Source organism: Balaenoptera borealis (genome assembly GCF_965194805.1).
Source record: "Balaenoptera borealis genome assembly, chromosome: 17".
Lineage (NCBI taxonomy): Eukaryota > Metazoa > Chordata > Mammalia > Artiodactyla > Balaenopteridae > Balaenoptera > Balaenoptera borealis.
In genome coordinates this window covers 25,095,769-25,121,177 of record NC_138876.1, presented here as the reverse complement: position 1 = coordinate 25,121,177, position 25,409 = coordinate 25,095,769, and the positions used below count along the sequence as shown (strand labels likewise).

At 34.3% G+C, this 25,409-nt stretch overlaps 1 protein-coding gene across 2 annotated transcripts in view; it reads right to left on the bottom strand.

The window, feature by feature from the left end:
* Positions 1-25,409, bottom strand: part of CSMD3 (CUB and Sushi multiple domains 3) — a 1,186,187-nt gene that overhangs the window by 564,377 nt on the left and 596,401 nt on the right. For both annotated transcript variants that reach the window (XM_082364543.1, XM_082364544.1), the window contains one exon: positions 17,166-17,269. In XM_082364543.1, the coding sequence (XP_082220669.1) occupies positions 17,166-17,269 (104 nt within the window). The remainder of the gene's footprint in view (positions 1-17,165; positions 17,270-25,409) is intronic.

The following is a 25,409-nucleotide window of genomic DNA, read 5'->3' as shown; positions in this document are numbered from 1 at the left end:
TGAAAAAGGAGGAATTACAACAGACACCACAGAAATACAAAGCATCCTAAGAGATTACTACAAGCAACTGTATGCCAATAAAATGCACAACGTGGAAGAAATGGACAAATTCTTAGAAAGGTATAGCCTTCCAAGACTGAACCAGGAAGAAATAGAAAATATGAACAGACCAATCACAAGTAATGAAATTAAACCTGTGATTAAAAATCTTCCAACGCACAAAAGTCCAGGACCAGAGAGCTTCACAGGTGAATTCTATGAAACATTTAGAGAAGACCTAACACCCATGCTTCTCAAACTCTTCCAAAAAATTGCAGAGGAAGGAAAACTCCCAAACTCATTCTATGAGGCCACCATCACCCTGATACCAAAACCAGAAAAAGATACGACAAAAAAAGAAAATTACAGACCAACATCACTGATGAATATAAATGCAAAAATCCTCAACAAAATACTAGCAAACAGAATCCAACAACACATTTAAAGGATCATACACCATAATCAAGTGGGATTTATACCAGGGATGCAAGGATTCTTCAATATACACAAATCAATCAATGCGATACACCATATTAACAAATTGAAGAATAAAAACCATATGATCATCTCAATAGATGCAGAAAAAGTTTTTGACAAAATTCAACAGTGATTTATGATAAAAACTCTCCAGAAAGTAGGCATAGAGGGAACCTACATCAACATAATAAAGGCCATATACGACAAACCCACAGCAAACATCATTCTCAATGGTGAAAAACTGAAAGCATTTCCTCTAAGATCAGGAACGAGACAAGGATGTCCACTCTCACTACTATTATTCAACATAGTTTTGGCAGTCCTAGCCACGGCAATCAGAGAAGAAAAAGAAATAAAATGAATACAAATTAGAAAAGAAGAAGTAAAACCGTCTCTGTTTGCAGATGACATGATACTACACGTAGAGAATCCTAAAGATGCCACCAAAAAACTACTAGAGCTAATCAATGAATTTGGTAATGTTGCAGGATACAAATTAATGCACAGAATTCTCTTGCATTCCTATACACTAATGATGAAAAATCTGAAAGAGAAATTAAGGAAACACTCCCATTTACCATTGCAACAAAAAGAATAAAATACCTAGGAATAGGTATTTTACCTAAGGAGACAAAAGACCTGTATGCAGAAAACTGTAAGACACTGATGAAATAAATTAAAGATGATACCAACAGATGGAGAGATATACCATGTTCTTGGATTGGAAGAATCAATATTGTGAAAATGACTATACTCCCCAAAGCAATCTACAGATTCATTGCAGTCCCTAACAAATTACCAATGGCATTTTTTACAGAACTAGAACAAAAAAATCTTAAAATTTATATGGACACATAGAATACTCCGAATAGCCAAAGCAGTCTTGAGGGAAAAAAGTGGAGCTGGAGGAATCAGACTCCCTGACTTCAGACTATACTACAAAGCTACAGTAATCAAGACAATATGGTACTCGCACAAAAACAGAAATATAGATCAATGGAACAGGATAGAAAGCCAAGAGATAAACTCATGCACCTATGGTGAACTAATCTATGACAAAGGAGGCAAGGATATACAATGGAGTAAAGACAGTCTCTTCAATAAGTGGTGCTGGGAAAACTGGACAGCTACATGTAAAAGAATGAGATTAGAACACTCCTTAACACCATACACAAAAATAAACTCAAAATGGATTAGAGACCTAAATGTAAGACCAGGCACTGTAAAACTCTTAGAAGGAAACATAAGAAGAACAATCTTTGACATAAATCACAGCAAGATCTTTTTTGATCCATCTCCTAGAGTAATGGAAATAAAAACAAAAATAAACAAATGGGACCTAATGAAACTTAAAAAGCTTTTGCACAGCAAAGGAAACCATAAACAAGATGAAAAGACAACCCTCAGAATGGGAGAAAATATTTGCAAACGAATCAACGGACAAAGGATTAATCTCCAAAATATATAAACAGCTCATGCAGCTCAATATTAAAAAACCAAACAACCCGATCCAAAAATGGGCAGAAGACCTAAGTAGACATTTCTCCAAGGAAGACATACAGATGGCCACGAGGCACATGAAAAGCTGCTCAATGTCACTAATTGTTAGAGAAATGCAAATCAAAATTACAATGAGGTATCACCTCACACCAGTTAGAATGGGTATCATCAGAAAATCTACAAACAACAAATACTGGAGAGGGTGTGGAGAAAAGTGAACCCTCTTGCACTGTTGGTGGGAATGTAAATTGATACAGCCACTATGGAGAACAGTATGGAGGTTCCTTAAAAAACTATAAATAGAATTACCATATGACCCAGCAATCCCACTACTGGGCATATACCCTGAGAAAACCATAATTCAAAAAGACACGTGCACCCCAATGTTCATTGCAGCACTATTTACAATAGCCAGGTCATGGAAGCAACCTAAATGCCCATCAACAGACGAATGGATAAAGAAGAAGTGGTACATATATACAATGGAATATTACTCAGCCATAATAAGGAATGAAATTGGGTCATTTGTAGAGACGTGGATGAATCTAGAGAGTGTCATATAGAGTGAAGTAAGTCAGAAAGAGAAAAACAAATATCATATATTAACACATATATGTGGAACCTAGAAAATGGTACAGATGAACTGGTTTGCAGAGCAGAAATTGAGACACAGAAGTAGAGAACAAACGTATGCACACCAAGGGGGGAAAGCAGCAGGGGTGGGCGGTGGTGGTGTGATGAATTGGGAGATTGGGATTGACATGTATACACTGATGTGTATAAAATGGATGACTAATAAGAACCTGCTGTATAAAAAAATGAATAAAATTAAATTTTAAAAAAAGTGTTATCACCTCACTCACACCTGTTAGGATGGCTATTCACAAAAAGGTAGAAATAACAAATGCTGGTGGGGATGTGGAGAAAAAGGAACCCTTGTACAATGTTGGTGGGAATGTAAACCGTTATAGCCCCTATGAAACAGTATGGAGGTTCCTCAAGAAATTAAAAACAGAAATACCCTAAGATAGAGGAATCCCACTTCCTGCTAGAGATATCCAAAGGAAATGAAACCATTATCTCAAAGAGTTATCTATAATTCCGTCTTCACTGCAGCATTATTCACAATAACAGGGCTATGGAAACAACCTAAGCGTCTGTCAGTAGATAAGTAGATCAAGAAAATTTATGCACACACAGACACACACACACATATCGTTCAGCCTTAAAAAGGAAGGAAATCCTGTCATTTGCAACAACATGGGTGAAACTGGAGGGCATTATGATAAGTGACGCTAAGTCATATAGAGAAAGACAAATACTGCATGGAATCACATATGTGGAACCTAAAAAATAAAAAATAAAAAAGAGAGAGAGTCTTAATTCATAGAAACAAGAGAGTTGCCAGGTATTGGGGAGTGGAGGAAATAGTTAGAGGCTGGTAAAAGTGTACATACTTTCAGTTATAAGATGAATAAGATCTGAAAGTCTAATGTGTAACATGATAACTATAGTTGATAACACTGAACTCTATAACTGAAATTTGCTAGAAGTAGAACTTAAATGTTCTCACCAGAAAAAAAAAAAAGGTAAATATGTGAGGTGATAGATGTGTTAATTAACTTGATGGGGGGGAATCCTTTCACAAAGTATACATATATCATCACGTTGTATAATTTAAAATGCCTTACATTTTTATTCATCAATTATACCTCAGTAAGTCTGAAACAAAATTTTAAAAGCAAATAAAATAGAAAAGAAAGTGGATCAAAATACTAGACGAACAACATACAGTTTTAAAAATAAAAATTTATGAAGTACTGTGGAATGATGGGACTACATAAATGTTAGTTCAATTAGGTAACTGAGTAGTGAATAATTGTGTTTTTTACTTCATTTATGGTCTTGGACTTCAGAAGTTTTAATTTATTGGTTAATTCTAAAGCATAATGTGTGTGAGAGTGTTTGGAACAGTTCTTATTACAGATGCAAAAAGATGTCTATTTCAACACTTGTTTTTAGAAGAATTTTAAGGTCAAGACCTCAGCACATACATCTTTTTACTCATCTGTGGATACTTCAGTCAAATATTGGGTTAGCCAAAAAGTTTGTTCGGGTTTTCCATAATAGCTTACCAAAAACCCAAAAGAACTTTTTGGCCAACCCAATATTTAGCACTCTAACAAAGTGCTGTGCTTTTGTGGGAAGAACGCTAATGTATTTATTTACATACTCTTTCTATATTTTGTCCTAATTTCTTTTCTACAACCACTTTCGAAATGCCTACCATATTACAAATATTCCTGATAAAAAGAGAAAAATCCCAACTGAAAGCTTCTTTAGACAATTTGATCCAATTGAATCCAATGCCAAAAAAAAAAAAAAAAAAATACACAAAAACCCCAAAACAAAACCATAGTAATTGCTTAAACTGCAGTAAAACCATCCGTGTTTTCACAAAACAAAGTAAAACAGTAAACTGTGTTTTTTTTTTTTTTTTTTAGTAAAATCACCCATGTTCTCCCAGTCGAAAATGTAACTATCATCACAATGAAGAAATAATAAAGAACCATAAAAATAAACTATCCCTTATATTTAACATTTTTGTTGCTAGTAATCAAATGTCACAGAGATTATTTCATACTGCAGCCTAAAGTAATTCTGAAATTCCAAGAGCATTTATTTACTATTGCCCAGTAGCAAGTCATTTGAATGACTACACATCAAATTTTGTCCACACGATGAGATAATTGCTATTGTTCAGTTTGATTGTTTTTCTTGCATGTGGTATCAGTAAGTGCTGTTGAAACTCTGGTGCTAGAGACTAAATGTCCCTCTGCTGCCAAAACTTACATGTTGAAACCTAATCTCCAATGTTAGGGTATTTGAAGGTGAGGACTTTGATAGGTGATTAGGTCATGAAGGCAGAGCCCTCATGAATGTGATTGTGCCCTTATAAAAGAGGCCCCAGAGAGATCCCCGCCTCCATCTGCTATATGAGGACACAGCAAAAAGATGGCCATCTATGAACTGGAAAGCGGGTTGTTAGCAGACACCGAATCTGCTGGCACCATGATCTCTGAATTCCAGCCTCCAGAACTGTGAGGAATAAATTTATGTTGTTTACAAAGCACCCAGTCTATACTTTTTTTTTTTTTTTTTTTTTTATAGTAGCCTGAATGCACTGACACCACATAGACCTGCATAGCTCTCTACTGCTCGTGGTATGTCCTTGCCAATGTCTGCAAAGATATCCCATCTGCTGACATGTTTCAGTAGATGTGTCTTGATGCAGAGCAATTTTTCCGCTCCCATTATAATTCATGCCACACCTAACGATGTTAACACAGGCTCTGTGTTAGGTATTTTGGGAAATCCAAGATGAGTAGTAAACAGTCTCTGCAATCAAGGAACCTAAAATGATTGTGAGTGTGTATGAGTGTGTGTGTGGGTGTGTGTGTGAGTGTAATGGAGGAGGACAAGGAGGAGTGCAAGGCAGAAATAAGAGCAGTAAGAAGATATCGGATTGGACAAAAAGTTCCTTTGGTTTTTAAGTAAAAATAAAAGACACATTTTTCATTTTCACCAAGAAATTTATTGAACAATGCATTCATCATTTTGTTCCACTACCTTCTGCCATTTTTCAGGCAATTTCATAATCCTATCTTCCCAAAACTTTTTATCTTTTTGAGCAAAGAACTGTTCCAGGTGCCTTTTACAGTCTTCCAGGGAATTGAAATTTTTTCCATTAACAGAATTTTATAAAGACTGAAATATCAATAAATGTAAATCTGAAGGGGCAATGTCTGGTGAATACGGCAAATAAATCAGAACTTCCCAGTCAATAACAGTATTTGCCTGGTGATCAAAGAAACATGCAGTCTTGCATTATCCTGATGGAAGATTATGCGTTTTCTGTTGACTAATTCTGGATGCTTTTCGTCAAGTGCTGCTTTCAGTTGGTCTAAATGGGAACAGTACTTGTTGGAATTAATTGTTTCATTTTCCGGAAGGAGCTCATAATAGAGGACTCCCTTCCAATCACACCATATACACAACATCACCTTCTCTGGATGAAGACCGGCCTTTTGGTGTGGTTGGTGGTGGTTCATTTCGCTTGCCCCATGATCTCTCCTGTTCCACATTATGGTACAGTATCCACTTTTCATCGCCCATCACAATTCGTTTAAAAAACATAACGTTTTCATTACATTTAAGTAGAGAATCAGAGAAACGCATGCGGAAATATGGTCAAGAAGGTTTTTTTCTCTTAACTTATGTGGAACCCAAACATCAAAGCGATTAACATAACCAAGCTGGTGCAAATGATTTTCAACACTTGATTTGGATATTTTGAGTATGTCAGCTATCTCCCGTGTGGTATAATGTTGACTGCTCTCAATGAATGTCTCAATTTGATCACTATCATCTGCAACTGGTCTACCCGACCGTGGAGCATTGTCCAGCGAGAAATCTCCAGAACGAAACTTCGCAAACCACTTTTGACACGTTCAATCAGTCACAGCACCTGCTCCATACACTGCACAAATCTTTTTTTGCATTTCAGTTGTGTTTTTACCTTTCTTGAAATAATAAAGCATAATACGCCAAAAACGTTGCTTTTTTTCTTCCATCTTCAATATTAAAATGGCTATACAAAAATTTTCCAATTTTGATAAGTTTTTTTTTTTAATGCACGCTGATATGACAGCTGTGACAATACAATCTAACAAAATTGTTTCGAATGAAGTTAAAGACAACTAAGCGCTACTAGAGCCATCTTAGGGAAAAAAACGAACGAACCCTTTGGCCAACACAATATGTTTTTTTGTTTTTGATAACTTTCATATAGAGGGTGAAAGATTATTCTGAATGGTCAATTTTTCTAAGTCCTTTTTATACTGTGGCCATCAATCTCTAACAATATTGCTTTGTTGCTATATTTAGTATATTCCCTTCTTTCATTAGCCCATGGGGTCGGTTGATATTTAGATTTTCATTATTAACAGGGGAAGGTACAAGAGCAAATTTGGGAAGGTGTAAGTCCCTGGTTGTAGGAGAGTTTGCTCAAGGCAAATATCACATATAGTAGTCTGATACCAAGGTGGCATTTTGAAAGAGTAAACTGTTGAAAAATTTTATAAAATAATATATCTTCAACAAAGTAGCTCATTAAAACATATGCACCAGTGAGCTGAGAGCAATAACAATAATATATGAACATAAAAAACAGCTACCTTTTCTATAAATCTAGTATGAATATTATTTCTTAAATATTAAAATAAAGGAAATATTTATTTAAAATATATTAACACAAAGTAGAGTTTGCGTGTGCACATGTGTGTGCATGCGTGTGTATTTAAAATAAAAAGAAGAAATATAGATCAATGGAACAGGATAGAAAGCCCAGAGATAAGCCCACACACATACGGTCATCTTATTTTTGATAAAGGAGGCAAGAATATACGATGGAGAAAAGACAGCCTCTTCAATAAGTGGTGCTGGGAAAACTGGACAGTTACGTCTAAAAGAATGAATGGGAGAGATGGGAGAAAATATTTGCAAATGAAGGAAATGACAAAGGAATAATCTCCAAAATTTACAAGCAGCTTATGCAGCTCAATACCAAAAAAAACAAACAACCCAATCCAAAAATGGGCAGAAGACCTAAATAGACATTTCTCCGAAGAAGATATACAGATTGCCAACAGATACATGAAAGGATGCTCAACATTACTAATCATTAGAGAAATGCAAATCAAAACTCCAATGAGGTATCACCTTACACCAGTTAGAATGGCCATCATCAAAAAATCTACAAACCATACATGCTGGAGAGGATGTGGAGAAAAGGGAACCCTCTTGCACTGTTGGTGGGAATGTAAATTGATATAGCCACTATGAAGAACAGTATGGAGGTTCCTCAAAAATCTATGAATAGAACTACCATACGACCCAGCAATCCCACTACTGGGCATATACCCTGAGAAAACCATAACTCAAAGAGTCATGTACCACAATGTTCATTGCATCTTTATTTACAATAGCCAGGACATGGAAGCAACCTAAGTGTCCATCGACAGATAAATGGATAAAGAAGATGTGTCACATATATACAATGGAATATTATTCAGCCATTAAAAAGAAACGAAATTGAATTATTTGTAGTGAGGTGGATAGACCTAGAGCCTGTCATACAGAGTGAAGTTAGAAAGAGAAAAACAAATACCGTATGCTAACACATATATATGGAATCTTAAAAAAAAAAAAAGAAAGAAAATTGTTCTGAAGAACCTAGGGGCAGGACAGGAATAAAGATGCAGATGTAGAGAATGGACTTGAGGATATGGGGAGGGGGAAGGGTAAGCTGGGATGAAGTGAGAGAGTGGCATGGATTTATATATACTATCACATGTAAAATAGATAGCTAGTGGGAAGCAGCCTCATCACACAGGGAGATCAGCTCGCACAGCACAGGGAGATCAGCTCGGTGTTTTGTGACCACCTAGAGGAGTGGGATAGGGAGGGTAGGAGGGAGATGCAAGAGGGAGGAGATATGGGGATATATGTATATGTATAGTTGATTCAGTTTGTTATAAAGCAGAAACTAACACACCATTGTAAAGCAATTATACTCCAATAAAGATGTTAAAAAATAAATAAATAAAATAAAAAGAAGAGTTCCCAGGGAAGAGTGTTGTTAGCCCATACTAACATATATCTGAGAATGAGATTTTACATTGTAAAATTTTTCAGGACAAATCAGAATTTGATAGTGATAGGATAGAACCATGTTTGGATATCTAAGACAACATTTTTGTTCACCTTCTGTAAGACGTTTGTTCAAATACAATGTCATCCAATATCAATGTATACTCATAAAATTTCCAGGAGCATCTTGGAAAAGAAGAGTCTTCTTTCTATTTTTTATTTTGCAAGTGTTCACTTAATTATTCTTTATAGTGTTACTGCAACTCCATTAATGGAACAGCAAAGTGTGTGAGAGAAAAGGTAGGAAAAGGAAAGAGAATCACATTTCTCATAGGATGCATTTTTTACTATCTCAGTTTGATGCCATACAGATGAGAAGGTTGGACAAGTAATCAACAACTCCTCCCTTCTTTATGCAGATGAAATGAGGGTTGGAAGTGTATTCAATGTCTGTAATTGTACTATCATCACTGTTATTTCTCTCAAATTTATTACATCCATTTTTACCATCAGGTGAATTTATACATGTGTGAAAATAGCACATGTAAAACAATCTGTGAAAAAGTTAAACTTCTTTTAACAGCCTTTAAAAGATATTAATGTGATGGTTGAAATCCATTATCTGAATTATTATCAACTGGTCAAGTTTATATTCTGATCTCTATTGACACTTGTCACTATACCACCATGAAGCTGCCATGAATGAAAAATGCTACTTCAAATTGGAGAAAAAAAAAAAATGCCCTTCAGGTAAGTTCACTGGAGAGAAAATTAACAAGCATGAGAGTGAGAAAGAAAAGGCCACAAATAAGCAATACAGTACGATACAGCAAATGGCTGAAGCAACAAATCTTTGAATTGTGAATTTAAGTTTGCAGCTTAAATTCACATAATTTTAGGAATTTTCATCTGATAAAATTATATGGAGTACTTAGTACTGCATACGATGTCTAATTACAGTGTATTCTCTGTTACTTAATAAATGTATTGCTTATAACTGTGTCATGAGTATTTCTTCGGAACCAAAATTTCAAGGTAAAGAGATAGGGCACACTGAAATTATTTATAAGTTACTGAATTGCAAAACTGATATACTTTGTACTTAAGGGGAAGAAATTATAAGAATTATTTTTAAAAACTTTTCATAATTCATTTTTGGAGGACTATTTTAGCTGTTGAACATGTTATGACTATATGGACTACATTTTTTATTGAATAGAATATGACAATTGATTTTAACTTTTAGAACCTAAATATTGAAGGAAAATTGGAAGCGAAAACACCATTTACTTCCAATGCTTAATTCAATCCTATGACCTAAATAGAATAGGCTGGAATGTTCCTTATCTGGTTAAATATTTTAAAAAATGAGGTATCCTGTGTTTATTAAACTAATCAGAACTTATAAACTTAAATATATAGGTTGAATTCATCCTCTTATAAAATACTTTGAAATATGAGATTACACAGCTCTCTGTTAAATGAACATATTTTCCGTGTTTTACTATGTTTCTGACTTTCGGCTATTTAATATTTTTAAATAAATTTATTGAAAAGATAGTTTTAGTGCCGAAAGTTAGTCTCTAGCACATGGATCACACTTAAGAAAAAAGCAAAAAGGAATATGTAGACGAGTAAACAGTTTGCCAAATAAAATGTCTAAATAGAGACTAATTTTACCCATTAGAAGAACATTATTTAAAATAAATTCCCTTCAACTGTTTTTCTGTTTTTTTTTTTTATAAGTTCTCGACCATTAACCATGCCATATGCAATACTGTTTTTAAACTTGGGCAAGATAGGCCCCTTCCCTGATCCCTTTATCTGACCATTCTGTAGCCCACCTCTTGCCCAGGCATGTGCCTGCTCACTTCCCCTATGAGATCCTGGACTAATTTCCAGCCCACAATGTGGTAAGAACTGAAATTGGGAGCAAATCTTTCAAACTTCTAGAGTAATTCGAAAGAGTAATTCTATCTGGTGAATTTCATAATAAAAAAACTTGGAATGTATTTATATGTGTTTTTATTTCACTTTTCTAAAATTTTTTTCACTTTGTAGAAGTATCATTTCAAGACGAATTAAAAATAAAAACAAATCTTCTATTTTATAGTTTGTTTAAAAACTACTGTTCTACAACTCATTGGTACCTGGTACCCTGGAATTTCCTGCTACCTGAACCTTCATAGGCCTCTTTTCCAGGTCCACATTCCCAGGGTCAGAACACATGACCCATATGTGCACTCCTAGACCCAGTGGGCAGTGTTTGCAGGGAGGTGTGGCAGCTTGAATGTGTAGGCTGGGAAGTCTACATGCATCGTGAAGGATGGAGCTGAGTTTGGGAATAGAGGGTGGCCAGGTGCAGGCTGGGGCTGGGACCACTTTCCTATATCTTCATGTCCCAACAAGAAAATCACACAAGTCCCAGAATTCTAAATTTAAACTTGTCCTTCTAGGTTGTTATGAAAGTGTATTTGTCAAGGTAGGAGGATGGAACAAATTGTATTTAACAATATGTAGCTTAATTTATAACTTTTAATATTTAGACATTTGATATGTGAGATTCTATCTGCATTCTTACTCTGAGCCTTGTAAATGTCCAGATGAGTGGGCCTGCTGTTGAGAAATTTAAACTTATTAAAAAATATGTTTCAGGTACACTCAAATTTATATCAGCTTCTTTGGTAGATACAAATCCAATAGGTTCTCTTATCACAGACTCTTAGAGTTCAGAGGAACCTTTGACCTAACTTCAAGTTTGTAAAATCTCTGTTAGCTAGTCAGACAGCTTTTATTTGAACACCTCTAGGAGGTGGGTGCTACCTAAGTTCTGTTGTAGTCACCCTCACTCAAGGAAAAGAAAGTTATATTTTCAGAAATGTGTAATTGTGTTCTGAGGAAGAAAACCATGTTTAAGAAACATATTTCTGGTTACAGACAGACAAATATAAAAAAATTCACAGATTTTTCAAAATTAATACCACTTCTCAGAGTGAAGGAATTATAACAAGTAATGAAATAGAACTACTGTGCAAACTAGGGACAATATGATGACAGGAATGTCAGAAAAGGAAAAATGTAATTTTTTTTCTTTGTTTATTCTACCAGAAGCAGAAGCTTAGTCTGTAAAATACAGCTATTTCCACTTGACTATTCATTCAGGTCATAAGACCTCTTCTCATTAACGTATTTGTTCTTTATCTTGTCTTATGTCGCCTACCTAACTTTGGGATCATCCTCAAAAAAAAAAAAAAAAAAAAATCAATTGTGAACCTATTTCTTTCATTTAATTATCCAATACTTCTCATGTCATCTGCTACTTGATCCAATTCATAAAACAAAGGATTTTAAAAAATCACTTAAAAAATTTATTCACCCTGTCTTCCAAAATAAAAGGAAATAGAGACATTATCTGCACTTGATAAGAATTTTGAAAAGCACAGAAAATCCACTAATAAAAATTTTACTAGATCTTTTTGAAGCAACTGAGGTCAAAATTCTTAAAAGAAGGTGTGCAGAAAGTGAAGGACTGTGGCATGTTTACAAAGAGGTTCTTGTGATTAGCGAAGAGTTCATTTTTTTAGAAAATGTATGGCTATATTGAAAATATAAAGGGGTTTTCCTCTTAATACTTAAAATTATATGGTAAATATCATTGCCCTAATTCTTCTTACTTTGAGTTTTGCAAAAACATAATATATATACGATTATGATGTCTGCATCTAAAAATATGTGTGTGTGTATGTGTGTGCGCGCACTCATTCGCTCATCTCATAGTCTTCTGGTTATTTAAACATAATGTATTATCTTTCTTACTCTCTCTTAGCCCTCCCACGCTCTCACTAAGGGACCAATTTAGATCCAATGATTGAGCAGTCTAAAAAGTAACGGTCACAGAATAAAGCTTTAATTTTTATTTCTACTGGAGGTGAAGTACTCAATGTGAACTTTGAATATGATAGTATAGGGAAATCCATTTGGAAACTTGGTATTCTTTTGAAAATAATAATTAATAACCATTCTGTGTTATTAATACAATAATTTGTTCTATGAAGAAAATATCAACAGGTGTATCAGAATTCATTATTGTCTATATAATTTTTTTTTTAACATTAGAATAGATTAAATTATATGGTTCAAACATAATATTATTTTTTTCTTTTAGCATGTGGGATTGTACAGATTACTGCTTAATCCCAATAAATGTACTCTTTCATGCTTACCGTTTCTAATGGTTGGGTATTTAAGATAATAATTTTGATATTTTCCTTCTGTGTCTTATTAGATTACTGTAAATTTGTATATCTATAACTTTTCTGCCTATAGTTTTATGATATTAATTATCTCACAGATTCTTTAAGGCAGTGGCTAAAGGAGTATACAGCATCTATGATCTGGGATATTAGTTGTACAAGATGACATCTATTATTTCATTAGATTCTGAAATACTAAGCTTTATTTAGTGGTAGATATAGTAAAAAAGATGTTTAAGAAATATTCTTCAGTCAACCGACTAGCTATCCTGCCTTTCCCTGTCCATGCTTTGAAGAATCTAAACCTGAATTCTAGTCCTCTATCTTAAGCAGAAAAAAGGAAAATATGTCCCATCACATACATGTCTTACAGTTTCATTTTTGAAGTTCATATAATGTGATCTATCAAACAAACATGTAGAAAGATAGGTCTCAGAATGTGTGAGGATCACTTACAAAATTTGCTATATTATCATTAATGCCCAAGAAACTTCAACTTTTCTAAAGTGTCAGATAAAGGAACAAATACATGTATTATTTAGGAAATAATAAATAATAAATTTAAGGAATACACCAAATTTTGTGTTGTATCATGTGTCACATGCCTATAGGCCCAGGCAGGCAATGCAAGGGTTCTTAGATGCTCAAGTGAAAAATGATACAAGGTTTAAGGGCCATGAGAACCTATGGGCTCTCTAAAGAGGGCAGAAGAGAGTTCCAGCAAATTTTGCCATGTGATAATCCAGTCCTAGTGTGGCCAGTCTGTCAAAAGAAACAACAAATTCAGATTTTTTATATGTAATTTTCAATTATTTAAAACACTGTATAGTTGACCCTTGAAGAACATGGGTTTGAACTGCAGAGGTCCACTTATACATGGATTTTTCTTCCAATAAATACTACAGTACTACACAATCCATGGTTGGTTGAACCCATGTATGTGGAACTATGGATATGGAGGGCTGACTATGGGATTTGGGCATGAGCATATTGTGATATATGTGGCAGTTCCTGGAAACAATACCCCGTGGATAACAAGGGATGACTGCACTTCCCAAACAACAACCAAAAAACATACTTACTGATCATATTAGTTCTGTGGCTGTCAATTTCTAATACAATATTACAGTATAATGAAATCCAAACTATCAGGTACTAAACCACAAAGAAATCTAGGAGGAACTATATATTATTTCTGAAAGATATTAGTCTAACGTGGTGAAATGTCTACCAGGTACATCATCCTGATAAAAATGTTGAGTATTTTTAGGGGGGTAGAGTTACAAATAATTTGGACAACATAAACAAATATGCAGAACATATAAAATACTGGCCCTTTGTCTATCATTACCTTAGGAAGCACAAAGTGGAATTGTAGTAGGCTCAGAGATAAACAACAAAATTGTGGTTGATCAGTGATATCCATGAGTAGGTGGAGGAGAAAGTTGAAGTTGAGGTCAAGAATGCATAAAGATAAGTAAGAAAAGAAGGGAATTTTTTTTTTTTCCTGAAAAGATAACAACTAAGATGGAATAGTATTGGGTCTACAATGTACACATAAGGTAAATCCTTGGTGTTATTACAGGATTCTGGAATAACAGTACTAGGAGAACTTCTTGTAAAATTAAAAAGAAAAGGAAAGGAAAGAGGAGGAGAGGTTTGGAGGCCAGTAGGGATTACAACTGCAGCCCATCAGGACTGTATATATTTGCAAACTTTAAAAGCTTTTGCCTGAGGGTCCGGCATCCAATCAGCCTGAAACTAGGTGATCACTGAATTCCTTTCTTTGGAACACTGACAGGTCTTGGCACATGCTGAACAGCAGGGGCAAATCAGGAATAAATACGGCAATATATACAACCAAAAAGATTTAAGAGACAACAAAGAGCTAGGTCAGGGTTGAATGAGAAGGATCATCACCTACACAAAGTCACTACTTTAAGACTGATAGAGGTAGCAGTTTTGCCTAATATATAGAAACAGACACAGAGAATTAGGCAAAATGAGGAGACAAAATATGCTCCAAACAAAAGAAAAAACAAAACATCAGAAAAAAAAAACCTTAATGATATGAAGATAAGTAATTTATCTGGTAAAGAATTCAAAATGATGGTCATAAAAGTGCTCACTGAACTCAGGAGAAGAATGGATGAACACAGTGAGAACTTCAACAAAGAGTTAAAAAAATATAAGAAAGAATCAATCACAGCTAAAGAATGAAATAACATGAGTAACATAAATTAAATGAAAAATACACTAAAGGGAATCAATAGCAGATAAGATGATACAGAAGAATGATTAGCAATCTGGAAGACAGGGTAATGGAAAACACCAAATCAGAACAAAAAGGGAAAAAAAATTATATATGGATAGCTTAAGGACCTGTGGGACAACATCAAGCACAAGAATATTTGCTTTATAGTGATGCCAGAAGTAGAAGAAAGAGAGAATGGGGAACAAATGTATTTGAAGAAATACTGGCTGAAAACTTCCCTATCCTAGAAAGGAAACAGACATCCAGATCCAGGAAGCACAGAGAGTCCCAAACAAGATGACTCCAAAGAGACCTACAAAGAGACACATTATAGGTAAAATGTCAAAAATTAATGAGAGAGTACTAAAAGCAGTAAGAGGAAACCAACTAGTTAATATAATGGAAGCAATTTTTTCAGCAGAAACTTTGCAGACCAGAATGGAGCAGCATGATATATTCAAAGTGCTGAAACAAAATAAAACAAACAAACAAAAATTTACAACCAAGAATACTCTATCCAGCAAGGTTATCATTCAGAATTGAAAGTGAGATAAAGAGTTTCCCAGACAAGCAAAATCTAAAGGAGTTCACCACCACTAAACTGGCTCTGCAAGAAATGTTAAAGGGACTTCTATAAGCTGAAATGAAATGGCACTAATTAATAAGAAAACACATGAAACTAAAATTCTCACTGGAAAAGGCAAATATATAGTAATGGTAGTGGATCAATCACTTATAAAACCTGTGTGAAGGTTAAATGACGAAAGAGAAAATAAAGACAAAAAAAATCCAAACATGACACTAAAGAAAATCATTAAACAATCATTAAACAAACAAACAAACAAAAAAACCCAAGACCCATCTTTATGCTGCTTATAAGAGACTCACTTCAGATCTAAACACACACAGACCAAAAGTGAAGGAATGAAAAAAGATATTTCATGCAAATAAAAACAAAAAGAAAGCTGGGGTAGCAGTACTTACATCAGATAAAATAAACTTTAAAATAAAGACTGTAACAAAAGACAAGGAAGAGCATCACATAATGATAAAGGGATCAATCCAACAAGAGGATATAGCATTTGTAAATATCCATGCACCCAACATAAGACCACCTAAATATATAAAACTAACATTAATAGACATAATGGGAGGGGTCCAGATATCTACATTTTAAAAAGTGCACCAGGTAATTGTGATGCAAAAGACCCCATTTTTGAGAAACACCTCACTGATAAAGCCTGTATTGCAAATCAACAGTTATGAAAGGAATACTGAGAGAAAGCATATCATAACCTTTTGAGGTTCATCACAGAAAAAATAATATACTTGCCCTGGACATTTCTTCTTGCCATTATCAGAGGTAGATTATTGGAATGGATAGCCAAGGATTTGGTGGTAAGTTCCTAACATTTCCCGTTTCTCAATTTATGTTCATTCTTTTTGTTCACATTAAGAACTTTTTTAGTATATTAGCTCAACTCTAAGAGCTGTTCATTGCTAACTACTTCATGTCAAACCACTGATAAACTCTCAACTACAGATCTTGATGACCAGGTCTTTATTATTGTCTCTGGGATCAATTTCATGCTTGTTTTTTCCAGTCTATTCTAAAACTCTGTGAGGGCAAAGGTACTTTCCAAAATAAGGCCAATCAACCACTCTGCAATTTCACTCTAGGTCTCTTTTGCCAATGAGTTCCTTTCTGGAAATGGATTCTAAGTAACTGTGTTTGGATCAAGTACCTTAAGCACCACTGAAGAAGGACTAATAAATATACTATATGCAGGTTGATGATCATAACTAAGGTACTATGCTTCTTCTGTTGGTGATAGTAGGAAGAATCAATGAAAGAAAAGAAAAAGTAAAATTTCATACAATTTTATAAAGACCTAATAGGTTAAGTCAAGAAAGAAACATTGAGAACTTACACTTGGAGCACTGTCCTTGGGTCTCCAACTTCACTCCCATCACCAATTGTCAAGGTGTCATAGCCAATTTCCAGATCGAATTCTTCAAAATTTATCTGGATAACCTAGCAATAAACAGAAACAAACATCTCAAATATATTTCATTATATAATAAAAGCAAACAAAAGAGCAACGGGAGAAAAACATTTAAAATGCACTGTGGACATACTATATATCTATAGATCTATAGCTATCTGTATAAGAATTTCAAACTATGGCAGGAGATCATGTGAGACTATTCCTAAAATTCAATCATTATAATTATAACATATTTTTTATTTACTCTATTGTATATTCTGTAATAATTTTTCAATGAAATGGCATGGCTTCTGTTTATAGGATACTCTTATTTGAGGAATTTGAATGCAAATCTAATTTAAGAAGGCTTTATAAAAAAGTATATGTACCTGAAGAGTGGTTACATCTGCATAAATTTTTACAAGCTAGCACAGAAAAACACAGAGTATACTATTTCCATGAAACAGTAAAGCTTAAAAAATGTTAGAGCAAAATTTGAATCTAGATCACTAAATTTAAAGGCATCAGGTTTATTTCTGTATATCCTTTGATAACAGAATCCCTCATATATATTATATTTTGCTGGCAAAACTAGGAGCACAATTCTTTGGGAGACACATTATACCATAACAAAAAATATTAATTCTTATCAAAATATACTCATGCATTCATTTATTGTTTATATATCTATGTAAAAAGTCATATTTAATTAAATTGCAATTCTTAAATTAGAAACCCAATATAATATTAAAGAATAATATAATCAAGAATCCATATAAGAAGAAATTACATAAATATCATCCTATATATAATCATGGCTTGAGCAAAAAATAATTTATAATAAAGTATTATTCAACACCAGTTAAAGAAAATGAATGGCTGAGGTTACCAATAGTACTAGAGAATAAATGAAAAAAAGCTTTAAATTTTTTAAAATTATTATTTAAAAACTAATTTTTATAATTGTTACTTTGGTATCATAAAAAGAAATTCTTAAGAAAATGACGGATTTCATACCCTGACTCTTTTTAGTTTCGTAACAAAAAGCCAAATTTTTGATTATGTCTATTTCTTGATTTTTAAATCATTTTTTATTAGCATTAATTAAAGCAACTGTTTTGGTCAGGTTTAAATGCAGAATATATAAAAACACTGAATTTTACATGGCTACAATTTAAAAGTAAATGTTTCCCTGTTCTACATTGAGTTAAATATAAGTATTCTCAATTAATAATTGCCTGTTAATAGAGATTAAGTTGTTCCCATTTTTTTGCTATCATAAGCAACATGGTTACAACCAATATTAAATATTTTCTGGTTCAAATGTACAAGTATTAGGTTATATATGTACTTATGAGTGCAATTTCTGGATAATAACAAAGCAAAAATTAAATTTCATAATATTGTGCCATATGATTTGGAAATTATTTTACCAATTTAAATGCCTACAACTTGTGTACATTAGGTTTCATTATTTCTACCAATCTAGAGGGTGTAAAAAATGATTTTTTTTTTGCATTTTCTTCATTAGTAATTAAGTTCTTTTTCATATGTTTATTTGTCATTTACGTTCCTTTTTTCCTTGACTCAATTAAAGTTATTTTAATTTTCCTAGAAACATGTCAATGCTGAAAAAGTTTTCAAATTTATTGTCATATAATTATTCGCTTTCTTTTAGCCTATGTTGTCTGTACTCTTGTCCTATTTCTATTTCTAACATTATATGTCTTCTCTATTTTTGTTTACTATTTTTTATTGTGCTAACTATATATATATTAAAAAATCAATTTTAGCTATTTTTAAGTGTACAATTCAGTGGCATTAATTATCAATATATTCACAATGCTATGCAACCATCACCGTCTTTTTCCAAAAGTTTTCCAAACCAAAACCCTGTTACCATTAAGCCATAACAATAACTCCCCATTTTCCTCTTTCCCCCATCTCCTGGTAACTCCCAACATACTTTCTGTCTCTACAAATTCTCATATTCTAGATATTTTATATACATGGAATAACACAATATTTGCCTTTTTGTGTCTGATTTACTTCACTAAGCAAAGTCTTTGAGGTTCATCTACATTATAGCATGTATCAGAACTTCATTCCTTTTTATGGCTGAATAATAGTCCATTGTATGTATACACCTAATTTGGTTTAAGCATTACTCTGTTGATGGACACTTAGGGTGTTTCTGTCTTTTATCTATGGTGAATATTGCTATTATGAAGATTGGTGTAAAAGTACTAATTTGAATCCCTATTTTCAATTATTGTATATATACCTAGGAGTGAAGTTACTGGGTCATATATTTAACATTTTGAAGAACTGCCAAGATGCTTTCCAGAGCTTCTGAACATTTTAAATTTCCACCAGCTATTCATGAGGGTTCCAATTTCTCCATATCCTCACCATATGTTATTTTCTGTTTTGTTTTTATCATACCCATTCTGGTAGGTATAAAGTGGTATCTTACTATGGATTTAATTGCATCTCTCTAATTAATGATGTTGAGCATTTTTTCATGTACTTATTAACCATTTGTGTATCTTCTTTGGTAACTGTCTATTCAATTCGTTTACCCCTTTTAAAGTTGTCATTTGTTCTATTGTTGTTGAGTTGTAAGAGCTCTTTACATATTCTAGATATTAATCCCCTATCAGATATATTATTTGCAAATATTTTCTCCCATTATGTGAATTGTCTTTCCACTCTTGTGATAGTGTTCTTTGACGCCACAAAGTTTTAATGTAATGAAGTCCAGTTTATCTATTTTTTTATTTTGTTTCCTATGCTTTTGGTGTCATATTTAAGAAACATTGCAAAATCCCATATCATACATTTTTTTTCTATGTTTTCTTCTATGAATTTTATAGTTTAAGCTCTTAAATTTAGGTTTTTGATTCATTTTGATTTAACTGTTGTATACAGTGCAAGTAAGGATCAAATTTCATTCTTCTGCATGTGGCTATCCAATTTTACAAGCACCATTTATTGAAGCAACTACAGGCAAACCTTGCCTTATTGCACTTTGCTTTATTGTGATTGGCAGATATTGTATTTTTTACAAATTGAAGTTTTGTGGCAAAACTGTGGTTAAGCAAGTCTATCAGCACCATTTTTAAACAGCATTTGCATACTTTGTGGCTGTGTCATGTTTTGATACTTCTCACAATATTTCAAACTTTTTCATTATTATTACATTTATTATGGTGATCTGTGCTCAGTGACTTTTGATGTTTCTTTGTAATGGTTTTGGGGAGCCACAATCCACATCCACATAAGACTGCACACGTAAATGATAAATGTTGTGTGTGTTCTAAGTGTTCCACTGACAGGCTGTTCCCCCATCTTTCTCTATCTCTTTGGGCCTCCCTATTCCCTAAGACACAATAATATTGAAATTAGGTCAAATAATGACCCTACAGTGGTTTCTAAGTGTTCAAGTGTAAAGAGGAGTCCCACCTCCCGTACTTTAAATCAAAAGCTAGAAATGATTAAGCTTAGTGAGAAATGCATGCATTTCAAAAGTCGAGACAGGCCGAAAGGTAGGCGTATTGCATCAGTTGCAAGTTGTAAATGCAAAGAAACTGTTCTTGAAGGAAATTAAAAGTGCTACTCCAGTGAACATATGAATGATAAGAAAGCGAAATAGCCTTACTGCTGATACGGAGAAAGTTTTAGTGGTCTAGAAGGAAGTTCAAACAAGTCACAACATTCTCTTAAGCAAAAGCTTAATTTAGAGTAAGACCCTAACTCTCCTCAAATCTATGAAGGTTCAGAGAGGTGAGTAAGCTGCAAAGAAAAGTTTGAAGCTAGCAGAGATTGGTTCATGAGGTTTAAGGAAAAAAAGCCATCTCCATAACATAAAAGTACAAGGTGAACAGCAGAAGCTGCAGCAAGTTATCCAGAAGATCTTGCTAAGAAAATTAATGAATGTGGCTACACTAATCAACAGATTTTCAGTGTAGACAAAACAGCCTATATTGGAAGAAGACACCATCTAGGACTTTCACAGCGAGAGAGAAGTCAATGCCTGACTTCAAATCTTCAAAAGACAGGCTGACTCTCTTGTTAAGGGTATATGTAGCTGACTTGAAGCCAATGCTGATTTACTGTTCTGAAAACCTTAGGAATCTTAAGAATTATGCTAAATCTACTCTGCCTGTGCTCTATAAATGGAACAATAAAGCCTGGAAATAGCACATCTGTTTACAACATAGTTTATGGAATATTTTTAGCCCACTGTTGAGACCTACTGCTCAGCAAAGAAAAAGATTCCTTTAAAAATATGATTGTTTATTGACAATGCACCTGATCACTCAAGAGCCCTGATGAACCTGTAAAACAAGATTAATGTTGTCATGTCTGCTAAACAACATCCATTCTGCAGCCCATGGATCAAGGAGTAATTCTGACTTTCAAGTCTTATTATTTAATTAACACGTTTTGTAAGACTGTATCTGCCATAGATGGTGGTTCCTCTGATGGATCTGGGCAAAGTAAATTAAAACCTTTCTGTAAAGGATTCACCATTCTAAATGCCATTAAGAACATTTGCGATTCATGGGAAGAGCAAAATATCAACATTAATAGAAGTTTGGAAGAAGTTGATTCCAACCCTCATGGAGAACTTTGAGAGGTTCAAAACTTCAGTGGAGGAAGTCACTGCAGCTGTGGTGAAAATAGCAAGAGAATTATAATTAGAAGTGGAGCCTGAAGATGGGACTGAATTGCTGCAATTTCATGGTAAGACTTTTAACAGATGAGGAGTTGCTTCCTGTGGATGAGCAAAGAATGTGATGGAATCTCCTCTTGGTGAAGATGCTGTGAAGACTGTTGAAATGACAGCAAAGGATTTAGAATATTATATAAACTTACTTGATAAAGCAGTAGTAGCATTTGAGAGAACTGACCCCAATTTTGAAAGTTCAACTGTGGATAAAATGCTATCAAAGCACAGTGCCTGCTACAGAGAAATCACTGGTGAAAGGGAAGAGTTAATCAATGTGGCCAACTTCATTAATGTTTTATTTTAAGAAATTGCTACAGGGACTCCCCTGGTGGCGCAGTGGTTAGGAATCCGCCTGCCAATGCAGGGGACACGGGTTCGATCCCTGGTCTGGGAGGATCCCACATGCTGCAGAGCAACTAAGCCCGTGTGCCACAACTACTGAGCCTACCCTCTGGAGCCCATGAGCCACAGCTGCTGAGCCTGTGTGCCACAGCTACTGAAGCCCGCACGCCTGGAGCCTGTGCTCCGCAACAGGAGAGGCCACCGCAATGAGAAGCCTGCACACCGTGATGAAGAGTAGCCCCCGCTCGCCACAACTACAGAAAGCCCGTGTGCAGCAACGAAGACCCAACACAACCAGAAATAAATAAATAAATAAAATTGATTCTTTAAAAAAAAAAGAAATTGCTACAGCCCCCCCAACCATCAGCACCACCACCCTGATCATTCATCAGCCATCAATATCAAGGAAAGACTGTCCACCAGCTAAATGATTATGACTCACTGCAGGCTCAGATTATGGTTAGGGTTTTTTTAAATAGTTTTTAATAGTTTTTAGTGTACAGATCTTTCACCTCCTTGGTTAAATTTATTCCTTAGTATTTTATTATTTTTTAAAAATTTATTGAAGTACAGTTGATTTACAATGTAGTGTTAATTTCTTCTGTACAGCAAAGTGACTCAGTTATACATATACATATTCCTTTTCATATTCTGTTCCATTATGGTTTATCACAGGATATTGAATATAGTTCCCTGTTCTATACAGTAGGACTTTGTTTATCCATCCTATATATACTAGTTTCCATCTGATAATCTCAAACTCCCAATCCTTCCCTCCCCCACCCCCCATAAAATATTTTTAAATTAAGATCTGTACACTGTTTCTTTAGGCACAATGTTGTTGCACACTTAATAGACTATAGTATACTGTAAACATAACTATTATACATACTACAAAACAAAAAATTTGTGAGACTTGCTTTATTGTGATATTCGTTTTATTGTGGTGGTCTAGAACTGAATACACAATATCTCCAAGGTATGCCTGTATTCTTTCCCCATTGAATGTTTTTGGCACCTTTGTCAAAAATTAATTGCTCACAGATGGGAGGGTTTAGTTCTGTGCTCTCTTAGCTTTTGTTTATCTGGGAATATCTTGATTTATCTTTCATCCTTGAAGAAGAGTTTTGACAGATAGATATAGAATTCTTGGTTGACAGTTTTGTTTTCAATGTTTAAAGATATTGTCTCACTTGCTTCTCAGCTTCTTTTTCTTTTTTGAAATCAGCTGTTAATATTTTTTAGCATTTGTTGTACTTGAAGGGTCACTTTTCACCTGCTGCTTTCAAGATTCTCTTTGTTTTTACCTTTCAACCATTTGACTATAATATGTTTAGGTATGGATCACTTTAAGCTTATCTTACATAGAGTTTGTTGAGCTTCCTGGATGGGTAGATTCATGTCTCTCTCAAATTTGTGATCTTCTTGGTCATTATTCCTTCAAATATTCTTTCTGTACCATTATTTCTATCTTCTCCTCCTGAGAGTCATATAATACATTTGTTGGTCCATTTGCTCATATTCCACAGGTCCCTAGGCTCCTTTCACTTTTTTCACCTCTTTTCTTTTCTTTTTTTTTCTGTTCTTCAGACTGAATAATTTCAATTGTCCTATCTTCAAGCTTACTAATTCTTTCTTCTGCTGATCAAACCTGCTCTCAAAAACCTCTAGGTTTTTAAAATTTCAGTTATTATGGTTTAAAGCTCCAGAATTTCTATTTGGTTTCTTTTTTATAATTTCTATCTCTTTATTGATATTCTCATTTTATTCATATATCATTTTCATCATTCCCTTTAATTTTGCCCATGCTGTTTGAGCATAATTAATACAGTTGTTTTAAATCTTTGTCTAATAAGTTCAATGACTCAATGTCTTCAGGGATATTTTCTGTCAATTTATTTTGCTACTTTCAATGGCCATATTCTCCTGTTTCTTTGCATACTTTGTGATTTCATTGTTGTTTCTGAAAACTAGCCATTTGAATATTATAATGTGGTATTTCTGGAAATCAGAGTCTCTCCCTTCCCCAGGGTTTGCTGTTCTTGATTTTTGAAGACTTGTGTCCATCCAATGTTTTAACTGGAATTTCTTTAAATTCAAGGAGCTAAAAAAAATATCCATTTCAACATGTTTGGGCTGCTATAACAAAATACCATAAACTGGGTGGCGTACAAACAATAGAAATTTATTTATCACAGTTCTCGAGGCTGGGAAGTCCAAGATCAAGGCACGGTTGATTCAGTGTATGGTGAGAGAAAGTTTCCTGGTTCACAGAAGGTCATCTTTTTGTTGTAACCTAACACCAGCAGAAAGGTCTAGGGAGCCCTTTGGGGTCTCTCTTATAAGAACACTAATCCTACTCATGAGGTCTCCACCCTCAGGACCTCCCAAAGGCCCCACCTCCTAATACCATCACATTGAGCATTAGGATTATGAATTCTGAAGGGACAGAAGCATTCAGATCATAGCAAGACCTCTCCCAGTCTTTGAGGACTGGCTCAGTGATAGGATATTCTTTAATACCTAGCCAGACCATTTACAATTTTGTCTTAGCCTTCACTTGCTGCTTGCACTAAGCCTATAGATCGGATAGTGGTGAAAGCTTAGGGTCTTCTCAGGTCTTCCTGAGCATGTGTCTTGCCATGGGCATGCATGCGACTTTCTAAATTCCACCATATACTGGAGGGCTTTTGCATGTCCTAATTTCCTGAAGAAACTCTGTTTCTTATTTCTAGTAACTCACTCATGGTGGCTTGTTTTCCTATGTGTTTAGTTATATTTAACAGTAAACCCATTTTTATTAGGGCTTCAGCTGTGAGAATCTTGAAGGTCTTAAACTGGGTGTAATTTCATTCATTTTCTGCTAACTGGATCCAAGGGTTACTACCAAGCTGGTGCCAGTTTAACATCTTGTGAGGCTTTTAGCTAAATACTAAAGTTTCAAGTTCAGCTTCTTCACCTGTTGATCCAAAGAGACAGGGCCTCAGTCTTGGTCTCCTAATTCCAGAGACTTATTGCCATTTGCCACAAGGAAAACCAAGCTTTCTTTAGATTTCATCTCCTACTTTCATTTCAGTTCATTCTTCTTTTAATTATATATGCATAATTGT